General features: G+C 33.5%; 1 protein-coding gene across 2 annotated transcripts in view; it reads left to right on the plus strand.

Annotated features, from left to right (window-relative positions):
- The window catches only part of LOC106665072 (pyrokinin-1 receptor-like), a 130,046-nt gene that overhangs the window by 37,439 nt on the left and 66,194 nt on the right, over window positions 1-26,413 (plus strand). For both annotated transcript variants that reach the window (XM_014391251.2, XM_014391252.2), the window contains exon 2: window positions 9,966-10,235. In XM_014391251.2, the coding sequence (XP_014246737.1) occupies window positions 9,967-10,235 (269 nt within the window). In that variant the 5' untranslated portion in view covers window position 9,966. The remainder of the gene's footprint in view (window positions 1-9,965; window positions 10,236-26,413) is intronic.

Genomic DNA, 26,413 nt, shown 5'->3' on the forward strand with positions numbered 1-26,413 from the left:
CAGAGGCGTATTTAGCCGAAGGTCGTGGGTTCGAATCCCGCTCGTGACACTAACTTTTTCATTTCAACCAATACCTTACATAAAGATTATTTAATTGAAAGAAGTTATTTGGTCAATCGGACCACGAAATATAATGGATATACATTTTTTTTAAGTCTGGTCATCCTTATTGTCTTATTAGTCTTGTTAGAATTTTAGATAACATTCCATAATTTTGTCCGGTAATAAAAAATATTTATAATTATTTTGTCGGCATTTCGCCAACACGAGGGCGTTTTCTGTGCGTTTTTCTGGTACGTGTGCCTCTCTGATTACGCGGCCGACACATCAAAGACAGCGCTAGCAGATTACATGTACAAAACACAATTGATAAAGTAACGCACAGATCAGCTACTGAAGATTGGGAAATACAGACAATGGTGATCGGAGACGGACTATCTACAGGTTCCTCGTTTTACAGAAAACTTGAAACTTTTGATATTTTTAAATGCAACATAAAACGTCGCTAGATTATCACTCATAAATTGTAAACCTATTGGTCAATTTACGGCATTACAGATCGCATTCTTCTTATCATCATTAGCTTGATAATTGTTATTAACCAATGGTTAATTTACAATTCCATGGAGAGAGAGAGTAAAACCAAAAACTAGTATTTTTCGGAATAGAAGTGTAAAGAAAAAAACATAAAACAATTGAAGATGAGAAATTATTTTTCCGCTGAAGATTTTTTTTAGGGTTCGCAACAGCAGAGGTCATATAAACCCTCAGGGTGCCAATGTTTTTGAAAAACACAAACAAAAAACATTTGTATGTATATCGGGTTGAATGCAGGACGTCTGGATTCGAACCCGGGACTTTTACCTTACCGTTGCTGCCACCGTCGCCCATAAATTTTTGTGTTAAACACCAGTTTTGGACGTAAAGCTCTTGGTCTCGTGGTTTCATAACGTGTGGAATGAATCACAAATTGCTTTCAAATTCCTAGAACCTAGGGATCTGGTTTATCGATATCAACCAGAATAATGAAGTTTCTGATTTCTGTTTTTGTTTTGAAGCGGATATAAAACTACTTGCTGAGATAGAAGCCCATCGACTAATTGGCCCGTGGGAGACCCAGACAATTTGTCCTATTCTGAACTAATTTATGAATCTTAATATTAATTATGAGATATTTCTGAAAAATTGTGCCACGATTTTACTTGAATAACCGTCATTTTTGAAAACCAAGGTCGAAGACGGGAAAAAGCCAATTGATTCAGTCCAAAGATCCTGTTTTAGTTACAATACTTTGACCACGTTAAACTGACAAATAAATTGAGTAGAACATAATTATATATTTTTAATGGACTTATATACATATATATCTTTTAAAATGAAATTTTACACGTTTGAAAAAGTTTCTCTAAAATTTACACCGATCAAAACTTATAAATGAAAAAATATTATTATTGCTTATCATGAAACTATTTTTTCATTGTTCTTTAATTTTTATTCTGCTAAACGATTTATTTTTTATATGTTTTTTAAGCTGGCACACCCCCACTGGTCGCTTCACCCAAAAACTACTGGCCTGGGGATTTGAATGAGAGTGAGAAAAGAGTTTTCTAGGGGCAGTAACCCTAGGGTGTGCTTGGGTGTCAGTATGTGTGTTTCGTGTGGAATGTTTTCCTCAGTTTGTAGTTCATTGGTAATACGGGAGTTTTGGGGAGGGATTTATTTACTCGTCGCTGGGATCAATGTCACCCCCAGACTTCAGCTCTTGAAGCAGCCCTCGAAAGCACCGGCCCTGATGGATCAGAAACGGCTTATTTTTTTTACCAAAAATCCGGGCCTGGCTTGCTGCGTATGGTGTTAGTAATCTTATGCCAGTGAGTGTTTCTGTTGACAAAGTTTACTTTCTTGATAGACATATAAATAATTAATTCAAATTTTGTTTATTAATTTATTGTGTTGGTAATTATTTTTTATAATCTAGGTTGTTGGTTAAATTTACCTATAGAAAATGAAATGAAAAATTCTATAATAATCTCAATATATAAAATATAAAACAGTTCGTGACTACTGACAATCAATGCACAGACCAAACCAGCTGAAATTTTGATAGTGCATTCCTATGACATGGATATCCGCTAAGAAAGGATTTTTTGAAATTTCCTCTCTAAGGGGACCTTTACCTTACAGTGATGAGCGCCGAATCAATGCCTAAACCGTTGCGGCTACCGACTCGTCTAGGTTGATATAGTGATGCCATGGTTCGCACAAAGAAGGGACGATTTTACATTTAAAATGGCGATCACAGCACATCTTTCGAGTTATTGCTTATGTTTTAAACAGTATCCACTTCTGAACAGTACCGACTTCAAACGCGGCAAAGGTTATTATTACCGTGATCAGGGATGAAACCTTGTAAAGCCTTGGTTTAAAAAAACCACTTCTTTTTCTGCTGTCGAGCTTTCGGATGTATTTAACGCCTTCCTCAGGACATTGAAAAAAGTTATTTAAAAAACTTGAAAATCAATTCGTACATAGGCGTGGTCTGGGTTGACGTATCCGGCCCCTTCTATTTGGACCACAAGCTCGAATTGATTTCAAGTTTTTTAAATAACATTTTTCAATGTCCTGAGGAAGGCGTTTAATACAGCGGAAAGCTCGACAGCAGAAAAATCAGTGGTTTTTTACACCTACAAGGCTTCATCCCTGATCTCTTTATTTCAATATATATCATGAAGGCCGATATTACACGCAACGTTTACTATTACTATTACCACTTACTATTACTACTATTACCGCGAAGATAACAACGAAAAAGAATTAAAGGATTAAAAAGGACCGCATCTTCGACGTTTGAGACTGAGTCCATATCTCCATCTTTGTCAAACCAAGAGTTAGATCAGGATTTACTTACTCAAACACAGAAGAAAATATAGAAAAAAGGGGCTCGCTAATATCTGTAAGAAACAAATAAAAGATCTTCTGAATAGGATCCTACTGCGCATCGAAAAGCAGTGGTAAAATTTCAAAAATTACGTCCTGAAGTTCACGGGCAAGCTGTTGCCAATTATCATTCTGAGAAATACAGGGATATTCAGTTTCAGCATCGGAAAATCAGTGCACAAAAAATATGGAAATAAAAAGCGTAAAAAAAAGGCTTGGCGTATGATTTCGAGTTATCCTATGAATATGATAGCACAGGCAGCATAGGTACCATAGGTACAAGTGTCAGAAATGTATCGCATTGAAGTGGAAAGAAGAAACTGCTGGCATATGTTGCAGTGGCGGGAATGTTTTTCTTGAGGCATTTGAACCTCTGCCAGAACCGCTATACAATTTAGCTATGGATTTTCTGAGTTGCTAAAACTGTCCAGTAGTGAAGCGGAAAATGATCGAAAACCTTCAAAAGATGATCCAGTATGTGAACCCTTGTAATAAAAAAAGACTATTCTAAACGAGCCGCCTACCACGTTTCTTCCAGGTTACCACTACCTGGTATCTACCAGCGATTCATTTATCGTTATCAATGCTGAAAAAAGCCGATTGACAGTCACAGAGGCCTCTATAACGCCCGAACGGCTAATGAAGTTGCGTAAGTGATGATCGGTCAATAATTTGAAAAATGGGACATTATATTAGAAAGTCATACTAGCACTCTGAATGCTTTACAATATACCTTGCTATTTTGTCGTGGTGAGGTACATTAAAACAAAGTCCTCCTTGGACGAGGGCGTAAAAGCTAGCTATTTTTATATATTTATACCGATTATTTTTCAAGAATATCGAACCTTGAATACAGCTGGTCAATCATCAAGTCTGAGAGATATTAATTTTTATTCATATTTTTATAAAATATTTATTTATTATTTTTATTATTATTTATTTATTCCAATAAAAAAATTCTTTATCATGCCAACGTTTCGATCTTTATTGAGATCATCTTCAGGGCCTGCGAATTATAAACATTGTTTAAATTTTACAAATACATGTAGGATGTGGAAAAAAATGTATTTATACAATGCTAGAAAATTTTAGACGAAACAATTTCTTTATCATGCCACGTTTCGATCTTTATTGAGATCATCTTCAGGGCCTGGGATTTATAAACATTGTTTAAATTTTTTCAAATACATGTAGGATGTGGAAAAAAAGAATTTATACAATGCTAGAAAATTTTAGATAAAAAAAATATCTTTATCATGCCAACGTTTCGATCTTTATTGAGATCATCTTCAGGACCTGGGATTTATAAACATTGTTTAAATTTAACAAATACATGTAGGATGTGGAAAAAAAAATTTATACAATGCTAGAAAATTTTAGATTAAAAAAAAATCTTTATCATGCCAACGTTTCCATCTTTATTGAGATCATCTTCAGGGCCTGGGATTGATAAACATTGTTTAAATTTAACAAATACATGTAGGATGTGGAAAAAATGAACTATTACAATGCTAGAAAATTTTAAATCTAATTATTTAAAAATTAATTTATTTTTAAATCTAAAATATTTATTGAATATGACTGAATATAAATTTTACCGATTATTTAGAGATCGTGAGGTGCGGTCTAGTGTGGCGTAGGCTTTAGAAAAATCACGTCATGTTGATATGAAATGATAAGTAACATTGAACTATTTATGTAATCACTCAACCGGTGGGTTATATTTAACTCACGTGTTGTTATATTTAACTCAAAGTGTGTACGTAAATATTGAGTTCTATCTGTTTTATTAAAAAGAAGCATTTATGGATGAAAAAACCATTGTAGTTTTGAAGAGGGAACGGGTATGGCCCGATTGAAATATATGACATAAACAATAATTAATTGGCGTTTTAGTTGACAAAAAGACCAACAACGTATATTATATAAATAATTCAACAGTTCAAAATAATAATGAATTGAATTTAATTCAATCGACTGATTTTGAATAATGTTTGTTAGGATGGCCTAAGTTTGCAATGTAGTCAATGCCTTTTATCCTGTACTCAGGTGAATTGGATGAAGTTTCCTTTGAAATGTTTCAATGTTAATTCGATTCAGTGACATGTAAGCTTGTCGCCAGCCGCAAACACAGGTTATGGTTCATTCGCCAATCAAGTTTTCAACCAAATACGCACTGTTTTACACAAAAATGATCAATTGCCCATCTGTCAAAAATCAGAACAGTATTATTTTTTTATTCCTTTAACGATTAATAATAATTACATTTATTTATTGCATTGTCTAAAGTCTTTTAACAACAGTCCGTTTCTACCCACATCCTAGTTGCTTTTTCTCTCTGTATTTTTCAACTAGACCTGTTTTATTAGTTTCTGTTGATAATTTATACGTTTAAACATTAATTTTATCCCTCGTTTTCGTGGTCCGCTCGACCAAACAATATCTTTCAATTAATTAATTTGTATTTAAGGTATTGATAAAAAAGTCAGTGTCACCAGCGGGGTTCGAACCCACGACCTTTGGCTAAAGACGCCGCTAAATAAAATTCAAAAAGGTGGGGTTGAGATGGGAAGTTAGTGTCCGCGTGGATCACGATAGCTCAAGTGGTAGAGCAGCGGCGTATTTAGCCGGAGGTCGGGTTCGAATCCCGCTTGTGACACTGACTTTTTTATCTTAACCAATACTTAAAATACAGATTAATTAATTGAAAGATATTATTTTAATCATTTTCAATAACATTTATTTAGCTGTCTGTCTGTAAAAGAAAGTGTGATGTCGACTTTCTCTTATAACTTTTTTCTGCTAAGTTATCATTCATGATAATCTGTCCGCCTGTTAAAAAACGAGGTGTGATTGCTTTATTTTGGTCAGTATTATTTGTTAGAATTGTCAAGTTAGAGTTTTGTTATAATTAAAGTTTTAATTTTTACAGTTAAACGAAATAACTTTCTAAAGTTATAGTGGTTTATGAGGCTTTTTAATCAAAAATTGTTAACTGTTAAATTAAAAATTTGTTAAATATTTGACTGGTTCCTTTAGTATTTTATTGTATATTCTTTCGGAAGGTTATATGTGTTTAAAGTTGTTTGGTCTGTACAGTATTATGTTATAGATTTCGATTGTTCGTTGTTATCTTTGCATTATGTAGTGTGGTCGCAGTTATCTTTGAGTTTCCCGACAGTTTATCCAATATTTTTATTCTCAGGTTATCGTGAACGCTATGCTTGAGATTTCTGAATTTATTTCAAGTTGTCGTAGCTACTTTTATACCCAATTTTTTCATGTCTATTTTCTGAAACGAAATACGTCATGAGAAGGATTTTATTTAATGGTTTTTCTAGCGGGTTTTATTCTTCCCAACATCATTTTATGAAGTTTGGAGTTTTGGAAGATTGAAACTGGACAAAAGGTCGGAAATTAAAGGAAAAGTACGGAAATGAGGGTGGAAGTAATGGTGGAGCTTCGTACCAAATCCTTTAGATCTGGGTAGAGGATGATGGGTTTAGAATGAAAGATGGAGCAAAGGTTAATATGAAATCACCGAGCGGAACAACTTCTCAAGAATTCTCCGAAATAAATCAAGTTCGGTTTTATTCTTGCTCTGGACAAATCTGACATCCTTCGGCCATAATTCCAAACAGAAAAGTCCTTCTTGAACTTCGCTAATTTACAAATTTCATTTGGTTGAGTCACCAGCTTCCTAGTCAGTTTCTTGTTGTTTTGCTTGCCCTGCAAATGAACCTATTTGACTTTTGACAAACGTTGTGACCATTAGGCGGTTGAAACGGTATTGTATAAATAGCATGTGTCATAAGGGTTGTACGTGGGTAACATTGCGATCAACTTACAGTTTGATTCAAATAATTTGCGTTAAAATAATAAATAAATGAAAATAAAGCATAAGGACAATATTTAATTTTTGTAATGACATACTACTCAAAATGTTTTCATATATGCATTATTATTTTTACTTTTTATGAATTTCCAATGTAACGTACAATTTGTACGGCAGCTTTTATGTATCATTAGGGAAACGTTAAAAATAACTATTTGGAGGTCGTGACGTGCGGTCTGGTGTGATGTAAGTTTTAGAAAAACATATTCTTTATCATGCCAACGTTTCGATCTTTATCGAGATCATCTTTAGGGCTCAAAGTGTTTGTTTTCCGTGTAGATGTGTCATTCTTATGTGTCGTGTTGAGAGTGCCCTCGGCATCGAAGTAAAAAATGTCACAAAATGATAGTAGTATCTATGATTTTTCAGAAAACGCACAATAAAACCCATCCATTCGATGTAAAAGTGTTGCCATAATTCGGAGCACCAATCTTTAAATAAGAGTAGTAGCTTTTTGTATCATTGTGGGTTCATTTTATATAAAATAAAACTTGGCCTAGAAGCATAACAGCTATTTTACCAATGTATGTTTAAATACATTAAAAGTGAACGAAAAATATAAATACAATATTTACTTTAGACTTTGATGGAAAGGCAAAAATATATAAAAAAATTATCAATCGGCCGGGTTTTTAAGACAGATTAAAGAAATTGTAACAATGATAAAGATAAATTGTAATAAAATATTTGGCCAGAATTCGCCTCCGACTGTTAAAAAATGTGAATACCGAATTTATGAAATTGTGCATGATTAACATCTAAAAGTCTTTTCAATTACGTGTGTGATGTGATATTGATATTGTAAATATATTGTAAATTTCAATGTCGTCCAATGAACGGTAAACGTGGGAGATTAATTTTTACCTCTTGTATTCAAATATCGAGAAAGGGTGTCAGATTTTTGTTACCGACTTTAATCTATTTCTGATTGAGATTTTAAAAAAGTTTAATGATATATTTTCCATATCATCCTGGAAAGTATAACGATTCAGGAGAGTGTCATTTATATGTTTATTCATCTGTATGTTTTTGAGGTTTTCAATTTCGTAAAAAAAATGCTTTGCGAGAGTCATATTTATTTATTTATGTTTGGAAGAGATATTGGAACATTTCAAAAACCTATATTATTTAAATCGGTTTCCGAAGGGTAAAAAGGCAAAAATATTGTAAGTTCACCTCGCTCATATTAAATATAAGGTATGTAATTTAAGGCGTATTACAAAACAAGTACCAAGTTCGTGCATGCACTTTCATTAATTGGGTCATAAAAAGTTGAGGGTTTGCGCGAAATCATTGATACATTATAAAAGCATAATTGTTGAAACTAGTTTTCTATGGTTCGGAACTTGACAATACTTCATAAAAACCAGTTCTTCTATTTGTCGAAGAACCAGTTTGAAAAGTGTGGAGATGATTAAACAATTTTAAACACCCGAAAAATGTTTTTATTGAGAGATCAATTGGGAATTGAATGAATAGTCAGTGTGTTCAAATGCTACCAGTTAAATGCGAACAATCGAGGACGATTTTGTTTAACTCCGAAATCAATTTATCTCATTCTCCAACCATTCTGGTTTATGTTTCAAAGTGACATTTGAGACATTGACAATTGACCGATGTCTAATCATTATTTATTTCGGATCACATCAATATAAATACAAACAAAGAACGAAAAGATAAAGTTTTAAGATGGTTGAAATAGAGGATGGGTGAGACTGAAAATTATTTGGATGCGTATGCTAGGCAGGAAAAGTGGGATAAACAAAACAACAAAGACAAAACTTGTGAAGGGGAAAAGATGGGAAAGATAATGATAGATAGAGAAAGAGGTAAGGTATAAAAATATTGCAAAGAAGGAGATAGATAGATGGATAGAGAAAGATAGAGAAAAATTGAAAAATACATACATAGATAGAAAAATAGATAGGTAGATAGATAGATGATCGATATATAGGTAGTTAGATAGTTGATAGGTTGATAGATAGATAGACAGAGAGATACATACATAGATAGAGAGAGTGGGAGATAAAGAGAGTGAGAGAAAAATGAGAAAGTGAGAGAGTTAAAAAGGGAAAGAGAGATGCAAGAATGGATGGGCCATAAGATAGATAGATTGATAGAGGGTGATAAAGAGCGAGAGCGAGAGAGAGAGAGAGAGAGCGAGAGAGAGAGAGAGAGAGAGAGAGAGAGAGAGATATCGCTTTATTTACATAATCTCTCAAGAGAGAGAGATTGGTGAGAGGCGAACTAAGAGAGATAGATAAGATTGGTAGGAAGAGAGGAAATATTTTATATAAATATATAATTTTTTGTGTGTAGTGCATCTGTAATATTCGAATGCCTATAAATTTGAATAGTAGATATAGTAATGACTACGATTAGTCTACTTTATATCAGACAAATATACAATTTTCCAAAATATTGATTTTTTTCTCCATATTGATTATGTAGAATATATAATATATATATATANATACATATAAGATATAAGTTTCATGCTATAGATGTATGTACATAACTACATATGTATCTATATATGTAGAATATGTATCTAAACAAATGCACGGTTTACGGAGAACGAGGTTGAAAAACTAATGTGTAATATTATTGTAATATTTTTCTCGTCTCTCCCGTTACCTTCAGTTTCAAAACGGCAATTATCTATTGGCACGAGAGCGTTAAAAACAAAACGACGATAGTAATATCAATTTGTAATTTATTATCCCTTACAAACAGTACGTTTCGCACTCTGAAGAGACGAATCCTAGGAAGAACGACAATTTTTCACTGAGATTCTGCTAGATCAACACATGGAATAAATAAATTGGTAGGAGTGAGAGAAAGATCTGGAAGAAAATGTAGTTGTGTTAAAGAGGAAAGAAGTGACGGCGAAATATGAGATGGTTCGAGGAATCGTGAGGGTTGAAATAAAATGGGCGAACAATAGGACTTCTATCTAAATTCAGCAGTCGATGATAAGGGTGAGATAGAAAAGGAATGTGATTGGTACGAGGAATGAAGCTAACAGTTCAACTGTTTATAACCCCTGGGACAAAAGCGTCCCAGGAAACATTTTTTCATTTGTTCTCTTCTTTTTTAAAATGCTTTGATCTAAAACCGCTTTTAATTCCAGGATGGAAATTATGTCGGAGGAGGTCTACAACAGCACGCTGATAGCTCCGCTGCCTAAACGAGATCCTCTCTACATTGTCATACCAATGACAATACTTTATTCCTTCATCTTCGTTACCGGAGTCGTAGGGAATGTCAGCACGTGCATCGTCATCGCCAGGAACAGGCACATGCACACGGCGACCAACTACTACCTTTTTTCTTTAGCGGTGTCAGACCTGCTCCTATTGATCTCCGGTCTGCCGCAGGAAATGTATTACATCTGGTCAAGGTAAAAGGATATTTTTAATAAAACTCGGCTAACAAAATATGAAGGGGAAAATAGGTTGGCAACACAGCTTTCGCTCGTAAACTGTCGATATCATTGATAATTTCCGGTCTATATCAAAATAGGACAATTACGGTAAATGAAGAAATTAATAAAAATTCTCACTGAATCGTAAAATTTAAATCCATAATAAAAACAAAAAGTTATTCAACCATTCACATATATTTAGTTGTGACATAGAAATATATCTCTCAAAAACGTCAAGCATTGAGAAACAGAGTATCATTTATCAAACAACCTTAGTTGTACAAATAGAAGCTCCTCTAAAACCAAGTTAATTAATCTTGTTTTTTGGAGACGAAAATAATTAATAACCATTACCTTATTAAGATATGCAAATTTTGCATAATTAATTATGTCAAGCGATGTTATAGGCAAAACAAAATAAACATCACACCGTATTTTTAAAAGTTCCCTGCTTTTCTCCTATCTAACCCAACTAATATTCTTGTCGGTTTGTTCAAAAAGTTTGTTACAAAAACTGCCATCAAGCCTTTCATCCTAATGCTCTAGTCCGTCAGATCAGTTCACCTTCTTTCCCAAATAATATCCCCGTTAACTAAAACGCCGATGGCCATGTGGGGTCTTACTTATTATTGACTAACAAAATAGAGAGGTAAAAAAAGTACAATTTTGATCTTAATTAGGCATTAATTTTTTGTTTTTGAAGAGTTTCATCATTGGGTGAATTCTCCTCACATATATATTAAGTTTGTTTTTGTTTTTATCTATTTACATATCAAAATCAATCAATTAAATATACTACAAAAAGCTAAGATAGTAATATTTTTTTAGGAGGGTTCGCAACAACAGAGGTCGTATAAACCCTCAGGGTGCCGGTGTTTTTGAAAAAAAGCCCATTTGTAAGTATGTCGGGTTCGAATGCAGGGCCGCTGGATTAGAACTCTGGACCTTTACCTTACAGTGATGAGCGCCTTGTCATCGCCTAAACCGTTGCGACCACCGATGCCCCCTAAGTTAATAATTAAACGATTGAAACGTTCTAACCTTATAAATGAAAGGACACCTCAATTTAATGTATACTTTTGCAAAATAAATTAATTCCTGTTAGCCCCCCCCCATTAAGGTTAATTTATTACATATTGTATGTAAAAGAAGGTTTTTTATAGGTTATACGTTTTATAAGTACATATTTATGAGGTTGTAAAACTAGCTTCGCATTTCGTTTAATTTCTTTCTCTAACTTGCTATTTTAATAAGAGGACGTTCTTAAAATAAATAAATTTACACAGGAAATAAGCCACTCATCTTCCATGGGATGTTTTTGTAATTTAGAAAACCCGAATAAATTGTAAAATTATTGTACCTGGACTAGAATTAGGATTTATGTTAGAATTTATTTTGTCTTTATTTTTTATTTAGTGTGCAGAAGCAAAATGCCCTTCTACATAATTCACTTAACTGGTAGAGATCTCTTATCTAATAGGAACTTTATTTTACTAAAAATATTCAACTTAAGAAAAATTAACGTTAAAAATTTTATAAAAAATTAAATTTCTTTCTTACCCAATAATTTATTGACAACTTGAATGATAATTGGTCCATTTTGATGCCCTTTGCTAAAAGGGGATAATTTTCAGGGAGTTAAGCCCTATAGATTGCGAGGCCAAGGAATAATGACAGTTGCCGACTCAATAGTTGTAATATCCGAGAACTTACGGTGCTTGAATTATGCCAGTTTCGTATTGTGCAATATTGATTTCACTTCCATTTTGTATAAAGTATGACTTACACTCAACAGAATATCTTAAATTCTTGAGGAAAGATGTTTTACAAGGTTTTACAATTCACTTCTGCTTTTGAACAAAAAGTCCAAAAATTAATGAACTCCCACATAGCGAAGCGTTTCATTTGACTTTTAACGGATGTTTTCTCAATTTATTTGAAAATGAACTAATTTACCTAGCTAAAACTGAATGAGTTTTCCAAAATTAAGTTTGATTATTGATTGCGCAGGTTTAATATTTGTCAAAAAATAAACATGTAGGTAATTTTCTTTGTGTTGTGGATTAATAATTAAAAATCTAAAGAATTGCTCAAACAAGTTAGCTCAAATTAGACAGGAGCATAAATAACGAAAAAGACTATTTTAGAGTGGGACATCCTCTCTCATTTTTACTCACGCATTCACTTTCTCACACACACACACACACACACACACACACACACACACACACACACACACACACACACACACACACACACACACACACTCACTCACACACTCACTCACTCACTCACACACTTCCTTTCTCCCTCTTTCTATTTTTCTCTCTCTCACACTCTTACTTTCTCCCTCTTTCTATCTCTATCACACACTTTCTTTCTCCCTCTTTCTATCTCTCTCGCACTCACTCATTCACTCCCTCTCTCTTTCTCTCACTCACTCTTTCAATCTCTCTCACACTCTTACTTTCTCCCTCTTTCTATCTCTCTCTCTCTCACTCTCTCTCTCACACTCTTTCTTTCACTCTCTTTCTATCTCTCTCTCTCTCACACCTTTTTTTCTCCCTCTTCATATATCTCTCTCACTCACTCATTCACTCCCTCTGTCACTCCATCTCTCAATCTCTCTCTCACACTCTTACTTTTTTCTTCTTTCTATCTTTCTCTCTCTCTCTCTCTCACTCACTCTTTCAATCTCTCTCACACTCTCTCTTTCTCCTTCTTTCTCTCTCTCTCTCACTGTCTCTCTCTCTTTTTCTTTCTCTCTCTCTCATGCACATTCTTTGTCCATCACTTTCCCAATTCTACGTTCTTCACACCCACTCTGGCTGTCCATTTATAAACGTGTTTAAACTGTCTACAAAAAAAACATACTTTAACCGTTCTTTTTTATTTCAAAATAAAAAACAATCAAAGCAAAAAACATATAAATAAAATATTGTTACAATTCTTTTGAATAGTTGGTTTGTATTGCACACTTTCAATCATATTATAATTTGATTTGTGTTGATTGTTGTTAAAATGCTAAGCTTTTAGTAGTTTTATAATCTTTTACACACCATTCCATTAAAATGATTAAATGTTAACCAAAATTTATATGACCATTACCAAAAATGTCATTCTCATGATTATAACTTCCGCAACGGGTTTCTCTTTCCTTCGAACGCCTTTCAAATAAATATTGTATTCAAATAAGTATATAAGATGACATACCTTCAAAGAATATTAAAAATTGCCTAAATAAAGATCATTAGTTACTTTTATATAAAAATATTGATAGGAAGATTGTATCCTGGACACATTTGTGAACTCCTGATTTCGCAGTTTGTCCTTGGAATACAACTTTGATCATTTTTTTAACTAACTAAATACATATTTGTGTTAAAATTTATCAAGGTATAGTGACGAAATTTCGCTCGGAGTTCGACTTTAGTATATCTTCTGGAAACTCTTTAATAAACTAAATATAAACAGATCACAGCAGTGTTCATTCAGCCTGTTTACTACAATTTAAACAAAAACACAGATGCGACGGTGATTTCTCGCCCAAGTAAAGATTAACTGTCCGTAAACAACTTGCCAATTTAGACATTTTTTATGTAAGCTTTTATAGGGCATTACGAATAGAAATAAATTCGAAGCGAACGTAAAAGTAGTGTGTTGTTTTCGTTTCTTGCAACATCCACGTTTTTCATGCAAAGGAGATAGTTTAGTTTTATTTTTGTACTTCCTCGAAATAAAACGGGTTTTTTCTAATTACGCCTTTCAGCATTACCCCGATGGGTGGTCGTGTAGTTTTTTTCTTTTAGAATGAGACCATCGATAGGACTTCCCCTCCAAGGAATTCCGGCATCCGTTAAGGAAACTTAAGGTCAACGTGAAATTTGCGATAACCGGTCCGACGGTGAAATAATAGGCGTTTGTCTCAAAGGATTAAGAAGCCTTCAAATGGCCGAGGGGGGATAAACTTGTTTCATGCCCGTTTGGAATTTAATGGAAATTAGTTCAATTCAAGTCCCTTTAAATTCGACCTGTAAAATAAAATACTAAAAAAATACGATTTCTCATAAATGACAGGATAATGTTAGGAGAAAACGTTAGATGGTAGAGTTTGTTTGTACAAGTGAACATTTTTAGAAAAAAATGTGAGTGTTTATATATATATATATCNCTCTCTCTCTCTCTCTCTCTCTCTCTCTCTCTCTCTCTCTCTCTCTCTCTCTCTCTCTCTGAATATAGTTTTACTTAAAAAATACCTTTTTAAATATTTAAGGTTTTGATGGAGATAAAAAAGTCAGTGTCACGAGCGGAATTCGAACCCACGACCTTCGGCTAAATACGCCGTTGCTCTACCACTTGAGCTATCGTGACATCGATCCACTGGGACACCAACTTCCCATCTCAACCCCACCTTTTGAATTTTCCCTCCTTTTTGCCTTTTTTCATCTCAACCAACACCTTAATTAATTGAAAAGAACTTATTTGAACAAGCGGACGAAACCTAGTAAATGTTTAAAAAAAGCGTAATGATGATGACAATCGACCAACTTCGAACAGATGTTGATGTAATGGAGATCCGGGATGTGGTCCTTTTTTAATTTTTTTATTATAATTTTGGCAAGCTTAAGATCTTTTATTTGATCTTCATCAGAACTCTACAATTATCTTCTCAACAAATAATTAAAACTGGACGGATGAATATTGTATTTATAAACATAAATAAATAGCTTTGCTGGCGAGGAAGTGAGTGTGTGTGTGTGAGAGAGAGAGAGAGAGAGAGAGAGAGAGAGAGAGAGAGAGAGAAAATGAACGAATGAATAAATTTAGTTTTATTTAAAAAAATACCTTTTTTCGTTTATGTTTGGTTATTTATTCATTGTTTATGAATGACATTCATTGTTTTGTCAGAACTTTTCCCCGACGACAATTACTATAGAGCCACATGATAGAATATTTTTATTTTTTAAACTTCTCTGAAAGTAAATTTAACTACATTTTGCGAATAACCTTCGTTATTATTGAATTTCCTTTTTTATACAAAATTTCAAGCCTATCTATTGACGCAAAATGCGTAATAGTATTTAGAGTTCTTTAATGTATATTTTTTGATAGTTATTCATATTTTTTTGAAAAATTCATAAATAGTACTATCGAAATATGAATTGTCTCAATTATTTATATATTTACAGTTATAAATATATATTTGTTTAAATTTCAGTGGTATTAGATGAAAATTAAACGTCTGTTCAGGGATGATAGAAGAAATAAAATCATATTACTCGTTGACCTTATGGGTGGTTGAAAGACCCAATGGGAGTTACTGTCCGATAATGACCTGTTCACAACCTACACACTTGTTTTGTTCAAAAAGTCTAAGCCTTAATCTGATATCATATTGGAAGAGAGAGAGAAGAAAAAGAAAAATTGTTTATTATCCCATGTAGGGACATTATACACGAATATGTTTCATATTAAACAAAATTACGTATTGGTTTATTTAACTGTCTGTCGAGTGCTGAAATCCTTTAAGGAATGCTACGTGCAATTATTTTGACAATTCACAAAATACAATGAATTGAAATAAAAACATTTTTGATATTTTCAAATTAAAATTAAATCGAAAATTAAACTCACTAACTAGAAACGATATGTATTTATAAGCTTTTTAAAGTATTGTGCATTTCTGTCCACCCTGCACCACATTTAGCAGTCTGATTGCTTCATCAGTCGTTAGGTATGGTGAATTTAACGCCATTATCCCGACCTCTTTTAATGCGGGGCAAACGCATATAAAGTGATACATGTCCTCGCACTTAGTCCGATTAAAGCATTTACTGCTGCCACTTCCCTCGTCTTCTTAAACGCCGTATGGTTTAGAAATAAGATGCATTAGCCTCCAAATATCCATCTAGTTGTGTATAACGCCACCCCAATGTCCTTAAATTACTGCATTCAAACGGGGAATACACTTACCCGATGCAAATCCAAAGTCCAATTTTCCGTAAGATTGTATTACCCCCGTTCACATCTGCCCGATGCCACGCAACGCTACCCTACTCTACGCTACGCGATCCCCACTACTAGAGTTTCGTCGGGTAGCATCGAGTTCAGTAGAAGACAAAGAACTGGACACTCATATTTTTTTAAAACTATATGTATTATTGTCATTACATTAATTTCAACATATTTATTTTAATACAAACCAAATTAATCGAGATCAAAATTTCATTAGTTTTTATTTTAAAAAAATAATTTTAATGGTTTGGCAGAAAATTGATCAAAACAACGGAATATCATTTATTGATAGAATGAAATTAACTAACAATTTATTACATGGATTTGCTCATAAAATTTACCCAAAATTTATGACACGATTTTGCTCATAAAATTTAAGTAACAATTTATTTCATGGATTTGCTCATAAAATTTAACTAACAATTTATTATATGTCTTTGTTCACAAAATTTAACCAACGATTTATTACATGGTTTTGCTCATAAAATTACACAATTTTCGTCGAGTAGCGTCAGAACAGGACACTCATATTTTTGTAGTTTATTTCAAACTATGTATATATAATTTCGTCGATATATTAATTACAACATGCTTATTTTAAAGTAAACCAAATTAAACGAGATCAAAAGTTCAGCATTTTTCTTTCAGAATTTTATCAGCATTATTTAATTATGATTATTAGACAGAAAATTTATCGAAACACCGGAATAACTTCATTTCTAACTAAATTTAACTAACAATGTATTACAAGGTTTTGCTCAAAATAATGCATTAAGAACAAAAGAAGCGTTGCAATTGTGATACTGATTTGTGATACACGATGTGTGACAGTACGTGGCGTGCGCTTGAAATTGCATAGATGTGCACACCCTACCAAAACGTGGCAAGGCGGCGGGTAGCAGTAGCGTCGCATAGCGTTGCATCGGGTAAGTGTGTTCCCTGCTTTAATTTCTTGGTGAAAGGTTAATTTTTGCGACATTATTTGTAATTTTTGAAATCTTAAATTATTAACCCATCAATTCCTTTAGGAGACAACAATCAAAAGAATTCAAGCGTTTTCGAACTCGGTACTTTTCTGACAATGACCATTTTTCATACGAGCAAGTTCATACATTAATTGTCTCAACGGCTAGTTTTTTTAGATAGACTAAAAATCTGCTATCTTTTATAATATAATTTCTATGCATAACTAAAGTAAAAGTTGATATGCACATCTCTATCTCAGTCTCCAAGTGAATGATGTACCGGGGGTTCACCTCGGCACCAGGAACATCTTCACTAACATTGTCAGTACTCCTTCTGTCGATGGATACTCGTATCTTTGGTATACATTTCAGTTGTTTTCTACTGTCTAGTACATTTGGCAAACGGGACATAAAATGAAATGCTGTATTTTATGAAGAAGAGAGAAAGAGAGTTTGTAATCTGTTAATCATGTTGTTGCGAAGTTGTTGGCGAAACAAAATACATTAACGAGCGCTTGTTTATTTTACGACAAAGAATATATTATTGCAAAAAACTAAGTTTAATTATTTAAAAACTTAAACAAAATGTAATAATCAATAACCATTTTTGCTTTGTGTCTATAGGCTTGATTTTATCGGTGTATATATTTAATTTTCATCATTTTTTCGGCCAAATCTCTATTTCGAAATAAAATAAAATATTCACTGTCCGTATTTGTTTTGGCTAAAAGTAGTCTTTCGAACTAACAGTGCTATAATTATGACGGATGCCACTTCAAACGTTTTATGGTAAGATGAAAAGAATAAGTAACGCCAGTTAGGATTTATCGTTTGGACTTTCTATAAACTAGACGTTGAGTTATTTAGGTTGGCGGTCCAAACTAGGCGATTATTTTTAAACCTGATAGGTTATAATTGATTGTTTTTCCCCCTGTTTTCTAGACCGAAACGTCAAGACGTTTGGTAAACAAAATTCAGTTGCCAGCCGAAGTTCACCGTTTCCGGACGTGACAGATTTGAACAATAGTCCATTTAAAGGTATACTTTACTCCTTTTAAAAACTACGTTCTTTAGGCAAGAATTGCAGCAAGTTTTGTTAATAAAATATTGAGTATTGGAATAATCGGTTACTATGAAAATATAAAGCACATGATAAAATATGAAAAATAAGATATCACACACTGTCGTTGCGGCATTAAAGATACCTTATATGTATATTACATTATCATAAATAAAGTTAACGCTATTTATCTAGCGTTCTAAGAAGATGATATTCTTCTGATAAAAGTAACTTAGTAGTAAATAATATAAAATATATATTTTGAACCATTAAAAAGTTCTTGGTACGAAACTGCGGTAAATCTTCGCTCCTTTTTTCTTATTTTCTCTCTCTCTCACACACTCACTTTCTCTCTCCTCTCTCTCACTCTCTCTCACGCTTTATCTTTCTCTTCTCTCTTTCTTTCCTTGAGTATAGTTTCGGAAGTCCAAACTTAACGAGACTTGAAAATAAAAGAAACATTTAATTCGAAGTATGTAAAGACATGTTGGGTAAAACCGACATTATAATTTTCAATTAATTATGGTTTTGGTTGAGATAAAAAAGCCAGTGTCACGAGCGGGATTCTAACCCACTACCTTCGGCTAATACTCTACTCTAGACCACTTGAGTTATCGTCACTTCGATCCACTCGGTCACCAACTTCCCATCTCAACCCCAGTTTTTGAATTTTCCCTCCTTTTTGCCATTTTTCAAATGTGTAATCTATTTGATTCTCGGCGACAAAATTCAAAAGCTGACATTGAGACGGGAGGTTAGTATCCGAGTGGATCGAAGTCACGATAGCTCAAGTGGTAGAACAGCGGCGTATTTAGCCGAAGGTCATGGGTTCGAATCCCGCTCATGAGACTAGCTTTTTAATCTCAACCAAAACCAAAGATTAATTGATTGAAAAGAATTTATTTGGTCAATCGGACCAGGAAACCTAATAGACTTTATAATATGTCTCGGGGATCGGATAATACGGTCGTATGTAACCTGCCTGTCAATCTTTATCATCTTTCTATGTTAACATTTCTAACTTTAATTATTTACAAATCTGTATTTTTAAATTTGCCTATCTATGAAAACTAAGCCAATTGAATAATATCAAATTATAACGCTAAGTATTTTCTATCTGACTTAAATTTATTTATGTACCTATTTATCAAAGCGACCTCTTCTCATCAATTCGGTTTCCGTCCTCGTCAATCCATGATTTAGCAATGTGTAAGGGTTGTTGAAACTGTTTCCTCTGCTTTCGAGATCACAGAGTACTGCTGCTGTGTGTTCCTTGGCTTTTGACAGGGTAGAGCACCTGGGAGTTATCTTCAAACAAAAGCACTTCACTCCTTATTACCTAATCTTAAAATCAAATCGGACAGATCGTTGTTTCAAAGTTATGTATGACATCAATTCTGAGAGACAAGAATGATCCAAGCAGCATAGCAATTTGGTCCTACCCTATGCAGGGTGACCTTTTTAGATGGCCCGCATTTGCATTCTTTGAATTTCTCTTGAACCAATATCGAAAAAACAAAAATACGTTTTTACTAGTTTTTGATCTAGTTTCAAATTTTTACCGTCTTTGCGACACAGAATACCGCTTTTACCGTCTACAATAATATTTAATTGTATTCTAGACATTTATCTATCCTCGCCCAAATTAAGTTCAAGGTTGCAAAAAATTGATACGCTTTCACATAATGAAGCAAGTGAAGTAATTTTTTTTCAGCTTGTTATTTAGTTAATGCGTAGGTAATTAATTTGAACTTTGATTGACACACTTTTTCACGCGATTCTACAATGTGATAAAAATAGAAATAGAACAGTGTATAAAGTAAGCTTTACATTAAACTCGTGGTGGGTGTTTATTTTTTCTTCAAACCGATAGAGAGGTTCCTTGATCGATGGAAAAACAATCAAATTTATGTACATATAAGCCTATGTTCTCTTACATTTATAATATGAATCTTAACTCCCACACGCACGTAACGTCAATATTTGAACGAGTTTCTTAGAAATTATAGATATTGTTGAGTGAACGAAGAACCCATGCGAAATTGTATTAAACTGTATCAGCAAGGGTAATTGTTCTACGAAGGAAATAATGGCCTATTAAGCCCAAAGTCAAGAGGGTGTAGACTAGAACAGTAAACTGAACTGATGAACCAATTTCCATCAACGTGCGTCCCGAGCACAAGTTTGTGGTACTAAATATATTTATTTTTATTGGGTCGTTCCAGATGAAATGTCCGATTTTATAGTTTCAGAAATTCAGATAGAATCAGAGAGGAGATAGCGATTTTCTGTTGATTGCTTCCAATTGTTTACTTATTATAATTAAGCAGTTATTAATAATCCATATTTGTTTATAATTCAATTAATTAAGGTTTTTGGTCGAGATAAAAAAGTCAGCGTGATGAGTGAGATTCGAACCCACGATTTTCGGCTAGATACGCCGCTGTTCTACCACTTGAGCTATCGTGACCACGATTCACTCGGACACTAACTTCCCATCTCAACCCCAACTTTTTTTAATTTTCCCCCCGTTTTGCCATTTTTCAAATGTCGTGTAATCTATTTGATTCTAGGCGACAAATGAAATGACCACGGAGAGTTTTAATGAAGGTATACTTCATTCAACTTATTAAATTCGCTAGTTTTCGTGGCCCGCTTGTCCAATTAATATCTTTTAATTAATTAAGGTTTTTACTTTATATAAAAAAAGGGCATTTGAAAAATGGCAAAAATGAGGGAAAATTCAAAAGGTGGGGTTGAAATGGGAAGTTAGTGTCCGAGTGGATCGAAGTCACGATAGCTCGTGGTAGCCGAAGGTCGTGGGTTCGAATCCCGCTCGTGACACTGATTTTTTTATCCCAACTAAAAACCTTAATTAATTGAAAGATATTAATTGGTCAAGCGGACCATGAAAATTAGTGAATTTAAGTATAATGGTGACCTCCTCTATCCATTACATACTTTTTAGTATACCTCCAAAATATGAACATGGAAACACGCGATTTTCACTTAATATTCCTTCACGAGTTTACACTCGGTCATTTGGTAGCTCAAAGAGAGTGTAAACGAACTAGTTTCGCCGTTGGTTTGCTAAGTTTTCGGAAGGAAATACCGAATTGGAAAACAAGATCGGCGGAAGACCTCCAATTTTAATTGACAATGATTATTTAGAGATCATGAGGTGCGGTCTCGAACCAGGTAAGTTTAAAACAGGTGTTCTCAACACGACACACAAGAATGACACATCTACATGGAAAACTTTGAGCCCCGATGATGATCTCAATGAAGATAGAAACGTTTACATGACAAAGAAAATATTTTTCTAAAACCGACGTCACACCAGACCGCACCTCACGATCTACAAATAATCACGGCTAACGGTCACTAAACACCTCACATTTAATTGACAATGATGGCTTCTGGTGGAAGAAAACCAAACTATCAAACAGTCATAGGTCTCGTAGCACAACTAAATGCAAGTGCAGCTACGGAGTCAAGACAATTAGGGAAAACAGGAAAAGTAAAAAAAGTTGATCTATAGGTCCCTGATGAGCCCATTGAGCGACAGCAGTTAGAGGGCCTCGAGACGCGTTTCGTTTCTCACCAGGCAAAAGCCCGAGCCTTGTCTTGAAAAAATAATCACTTGCGATGAAAAATGGATTGCATATGACAAAGGATGTCGGTCAGGACATCGTCGAAAGACCAGGACACATGCCAAAACCGAATTTGTACGCAAAAAATTAATGGTGACCGTATGGTATTCCATGGCTGGAATTATTCATTTTGCCTAGAGGTGAGACCATTACCTTCTGCATCATATTGCAAGGAAATTGAAGAAATGCATAAAAAAAACTTCTCAAAAAACTATCTGCGTTGGTAAATCGGAAAGGCCCTATACTCCTCCACGACAACGCCAAGCCTCATGTTTCAAAACATACCGTAAACAAATTGAAAGAGCTTGGCTACGAAGTTCTTCAGCATCCATCTTCTTCTACAGATTTTCACCTGTTTAGGAATTTAGAAAACTTTCCGAAAGGAAAAATATTTCAAAATGATGTTCAAGTCCAAAAAGCGTTTTGCAGAAAGTCGTCAGATTTTGTTTCATTTCAAAACTCAAAATTCTTAAGTTCCGGCATAAAAAGGTTCGCCACTCGTTGGGAAAAATGTGTTAAAAGTGAAGGTTGACTTCGAATAAAATGATTTTGTTTTTATACAGGGTATTCGGCTACTCGTGTTACAAACTTTGTACTATTCGTGTAGATTCTACATTCAAAATGCAATCAAAAAGTCCTAATTAACTATGGGCCGAATCTCAACAGTTTTGGAGTTATTCCGCTTTTTATTATTTTTTAAGATTTCACAACCTTGCTTCAAATAAACGATGAGAAACTCAAGCCTTACAAGGACAAACCCGTTCATAGCATTGAAAACTACGTTAAATTCCCAATAAGATGTGATCAATACTAAACTTGAAAACGTTGGTGAAGTGTTTTAGCTGCCATTAAAAAAAATTTTTTTTTCGAAGATGCAGAAATTGATGAAGGAAAGGACAAAACCGTTGACGGATTGGTAAAGTGGAAAGATTAATAATTATTAAAAATAAGAAACGTAAGGAAATTTTGAATGAATGCACTAAAAACGTTTTGAATCTTAAACCTATTTTATCCTGGAGAATAATAGTACAATAATCCTTTAATCAAAGTTGCAGTAGGGTTGATAAATAAGTAAAGAATTGCACTATTTCAGTTTACAAACCAAATTAAAAACTTTAATAAATTGATTTAAAAAATATTTAAAAAAAATTTCCTTAAGTTTTTACATCTTTTTAAAATTTTCCAACTTACCAATTTGTCAACCACGGCTTTTTCCTTTACTTCATCAATTCCTCCATATTTGAAAAAAGAAATTAAAAAAGCAATTACACCACCGTTATTTGCTCTGAAAAATTTAAGACATATATTATATCAATTTGTTGAGAATATTTAAACATTTATAATATTCTTTGCTTATTTCTATTGATTAATGAATATTTCAACTTAATTTAAATGGGGGTTTAATTTAAAGAGTGAGAAATCAAAAGGGATCGAAGCGTTTAAAACATAATAAATAGCGTGGGCGGGCGGGGCTTAAATAGAGTTTCTCGTGTATTAATCTATCTAATTTATTTGTTGAGTTTCTCCAGCTGAGATTTGATATTTTATGTTATGACGGTAAGCAACTCTCTTTTCTTTGTCATACTGATAGCCTCTTTGAACCTCAGGGCCTCATCAATTGCGGATAAAATAAGATAAACAACAAACACAAATACACAGAAACAAGATAAAAACATGATAGTCTGGTGACATTCACACTATCTCAAAGTACTCGATTTCCCTCGGGGTAATTGGCGATAAACCTTACCATTCACCCACACACATTACATTCACAATTACATTCACACACCAGACTACATTCACACTACCCCAGAGTACTCGACATTCCTCGGAGTATTTTGGGGAAAATCCCTACCATTCACGCTAATAAATTACCTTCACACACCACGCTACCATTCACTCTATCCCAAGTACTCGATATTCTTCGGGGTAATTGGGGAAAAATCTACCTTCTACGCTAATAAATTACACAAGCATCATTGTTAATGCTATACATTTAGACGACAGAATTGACCTCTTTGGAGGTCCGAAGTCGTCGAATGTAATGTACAATATGCTGCAAGTGCCTTTAATCAGTTCTCTAGGAATATAAGTGACGATAGTTTGTAGAAATCATGTTTTCTTTCAAATTACACAAGCATTCATTCACACTACCCCAGAATTCTCGATATTCCTCGGAGTATTAAGCCCCTTCAAGGATCGGACGGCTTTATATTTGAGAATCACCTGGTCTCTCTATTTTAAAAAAATATATTTTTAATATCAGAAAACAAGAATTAATCTATAAACAGTGCCGACGAGAATAAACAATACGTTTTCTCATGTTTGTACAAATAATTAATTTAATTAATTTTAACTTGAAAATCTTAATTTAAAATATTTTCTCAAAAGGTAGGGACTGTCAAAAGTCTTATTTAAAAGATTATTACGTATATACAACCTGGCGAGCTACATCCTGTTCATTTCGAAGTCGTTGAAACATGACTTCCCTCTAGAGTCTTATTTATGTTCGCTAGTCTCTGATTAATTAAATAGCATTAAATAGCATTAAGCAATATTTAAAAAACAATAAAATCCTCAATTTAAACAGATTCAAAACCTAATTTCACAGTATTACTTTAAAATACTACAACTACATACGGTTACATCCAGAAATATATTTGTTTAAAGTTCAATGAAATTCTGGATCCCAAGCTTTATTATATTTCATTCTTGATTAATAATACTAAGTTGTACTTATAGTATGTATGTTTGCTTGCTGTAATTATTTAACAAAATATATGATAAAAGTGATATGTCAATAAAACTGTTAATTTTATTAAGATGGTTGGTAGGGAAAACAAACTCGTGGCTATTTCTTTATTTTGTGCGGTTCTCGTTGGTTCAAGAAGGTTGTTAGATTGATAAGGCGAAACTGTAGAGTACTTAGCAAGTTAGTAATCTTATGATTCTTCCTTCTTGTAGGTGGGATAATAGGTCATCTCAAAAAACCACAACCAGTTTTTATCCACAACGTTTCGGATTTATTTTGTTATAAAATATTAATGACTGACGACCACTTTTTTAACCATTGTAAGTAGTGAAGAAACAATGATAACCATGTTGATATAAAAATGTAAAAAATATTTGTTCTGTGTACAGGCGTTAACTCACCCGAGGAAGGATTAAAATAAATCCGATAAAAACTGGTTGTGGTTTTTTGAGATGACCTATTATCCCACCTACAAGAAGGAAGAATCATAAGATTAACTGTTGAGGTCGAAATATAAGAAAACATCGTTACTCTAATCATGCAAGTTAGTAATATTGATAAACTAATTTTACTTATATGAATTTATTTATTTCTCTCTTAATATATTTAGAACGGCAGGTGTAGATAAATTCAATTATTCAATTCTTTAAGCGTTTATGACATTTTTATAATAATCAGCAATACTAAATATGTTAATTACGTATTAGTTAAAATCTTACTGCTTTTATTTATTTGTGTTACCTTCCCGTGTTTGTTGATGTCAAACTGTACAAACAAATAAAGAGAACAACATTATTCAACAAACAGAACTTTGACAAAAGAAAAAATAAATAAATAAATAAAGCGTTTAGATTAACAGGCCAGATATAAACTTCGTTGAAGACCATCAAAACTTTTCCAGCCAAATTACAAAAGCAACGAAAAGCCGAGAGAAAAAAGTACTGATTTAACAATATGAGTTATTAAGGGAGTATTGTTAAAAAAGACAACAGCTGATATAGAAATATTTAGTTATTTCTCACAAAAATAAATAAAGAATTCTTAAAAATCAGAAAATTATGAAAGGTATTTTTAAGAGTCTTATGAGGATTTGAATATCGATTGATTTTTTTGAGAAAAAAAACACATGCACTACTCTGTCGCTTTTAACTTAAAACGAAAGTCTGTGTTTATCGGAGGAAGTTTTAACAAGTTCTGTTATCTCCAGCATAAACATTGAATTTTTCCAGTTCCTTTTCAGGAAGTACCGGTATTTTTACTATTTAAATTTCGTTTTGTTTGATTTTATATAATCTTTATGTAAGGTATTGGTTGTATAGGGCAGATGATGACCATCGTAACCTAGACTGCTTCACCGATGGCTCACTCATTAAGGACAAGGGAAGCGGTGCTGGAATACATATACGTAAATTAGGGATCAGCATCTCCTCTCCTCTTGGTAATAACACCTCGGTCTTTCAAGCAGAGGTCTGGGCCATCAATGTTTGCTGCAGAACACTCATGGATAACAAGATTAAGGGAAAAGATATTAAAATTTTTTCCGACAGTCAGGCCAGTCTAAAATCATTACAAAAAGAACTATCAACATCTAGACTGGTAGAGGAAACCGTTGAACTCATTAATAGGACTATCACCAGGTATGAGAATAGGGTAACCCTCATATGGATACCTGCTCATAAGGGGCACTATGGCAATGAGGAGGCGGACAG

The sequence above is a fragment of the Cimex lectularius genome, unplaced genomic scaffold, assembly GCF_000648675.2.
Source record: "Cimex lectularius strain Harlan isolate CLEC.00 unplaced genomic scaffold, Clec_2.1 scaffold211, whole genome shotgun sequence".
NCBI classification, from domain to species: Eukaryota; Metazoa; Arthropoda; class Insecta; order Hemiptera; family Cimicidae; genus Cimex; species Cimex lectularius.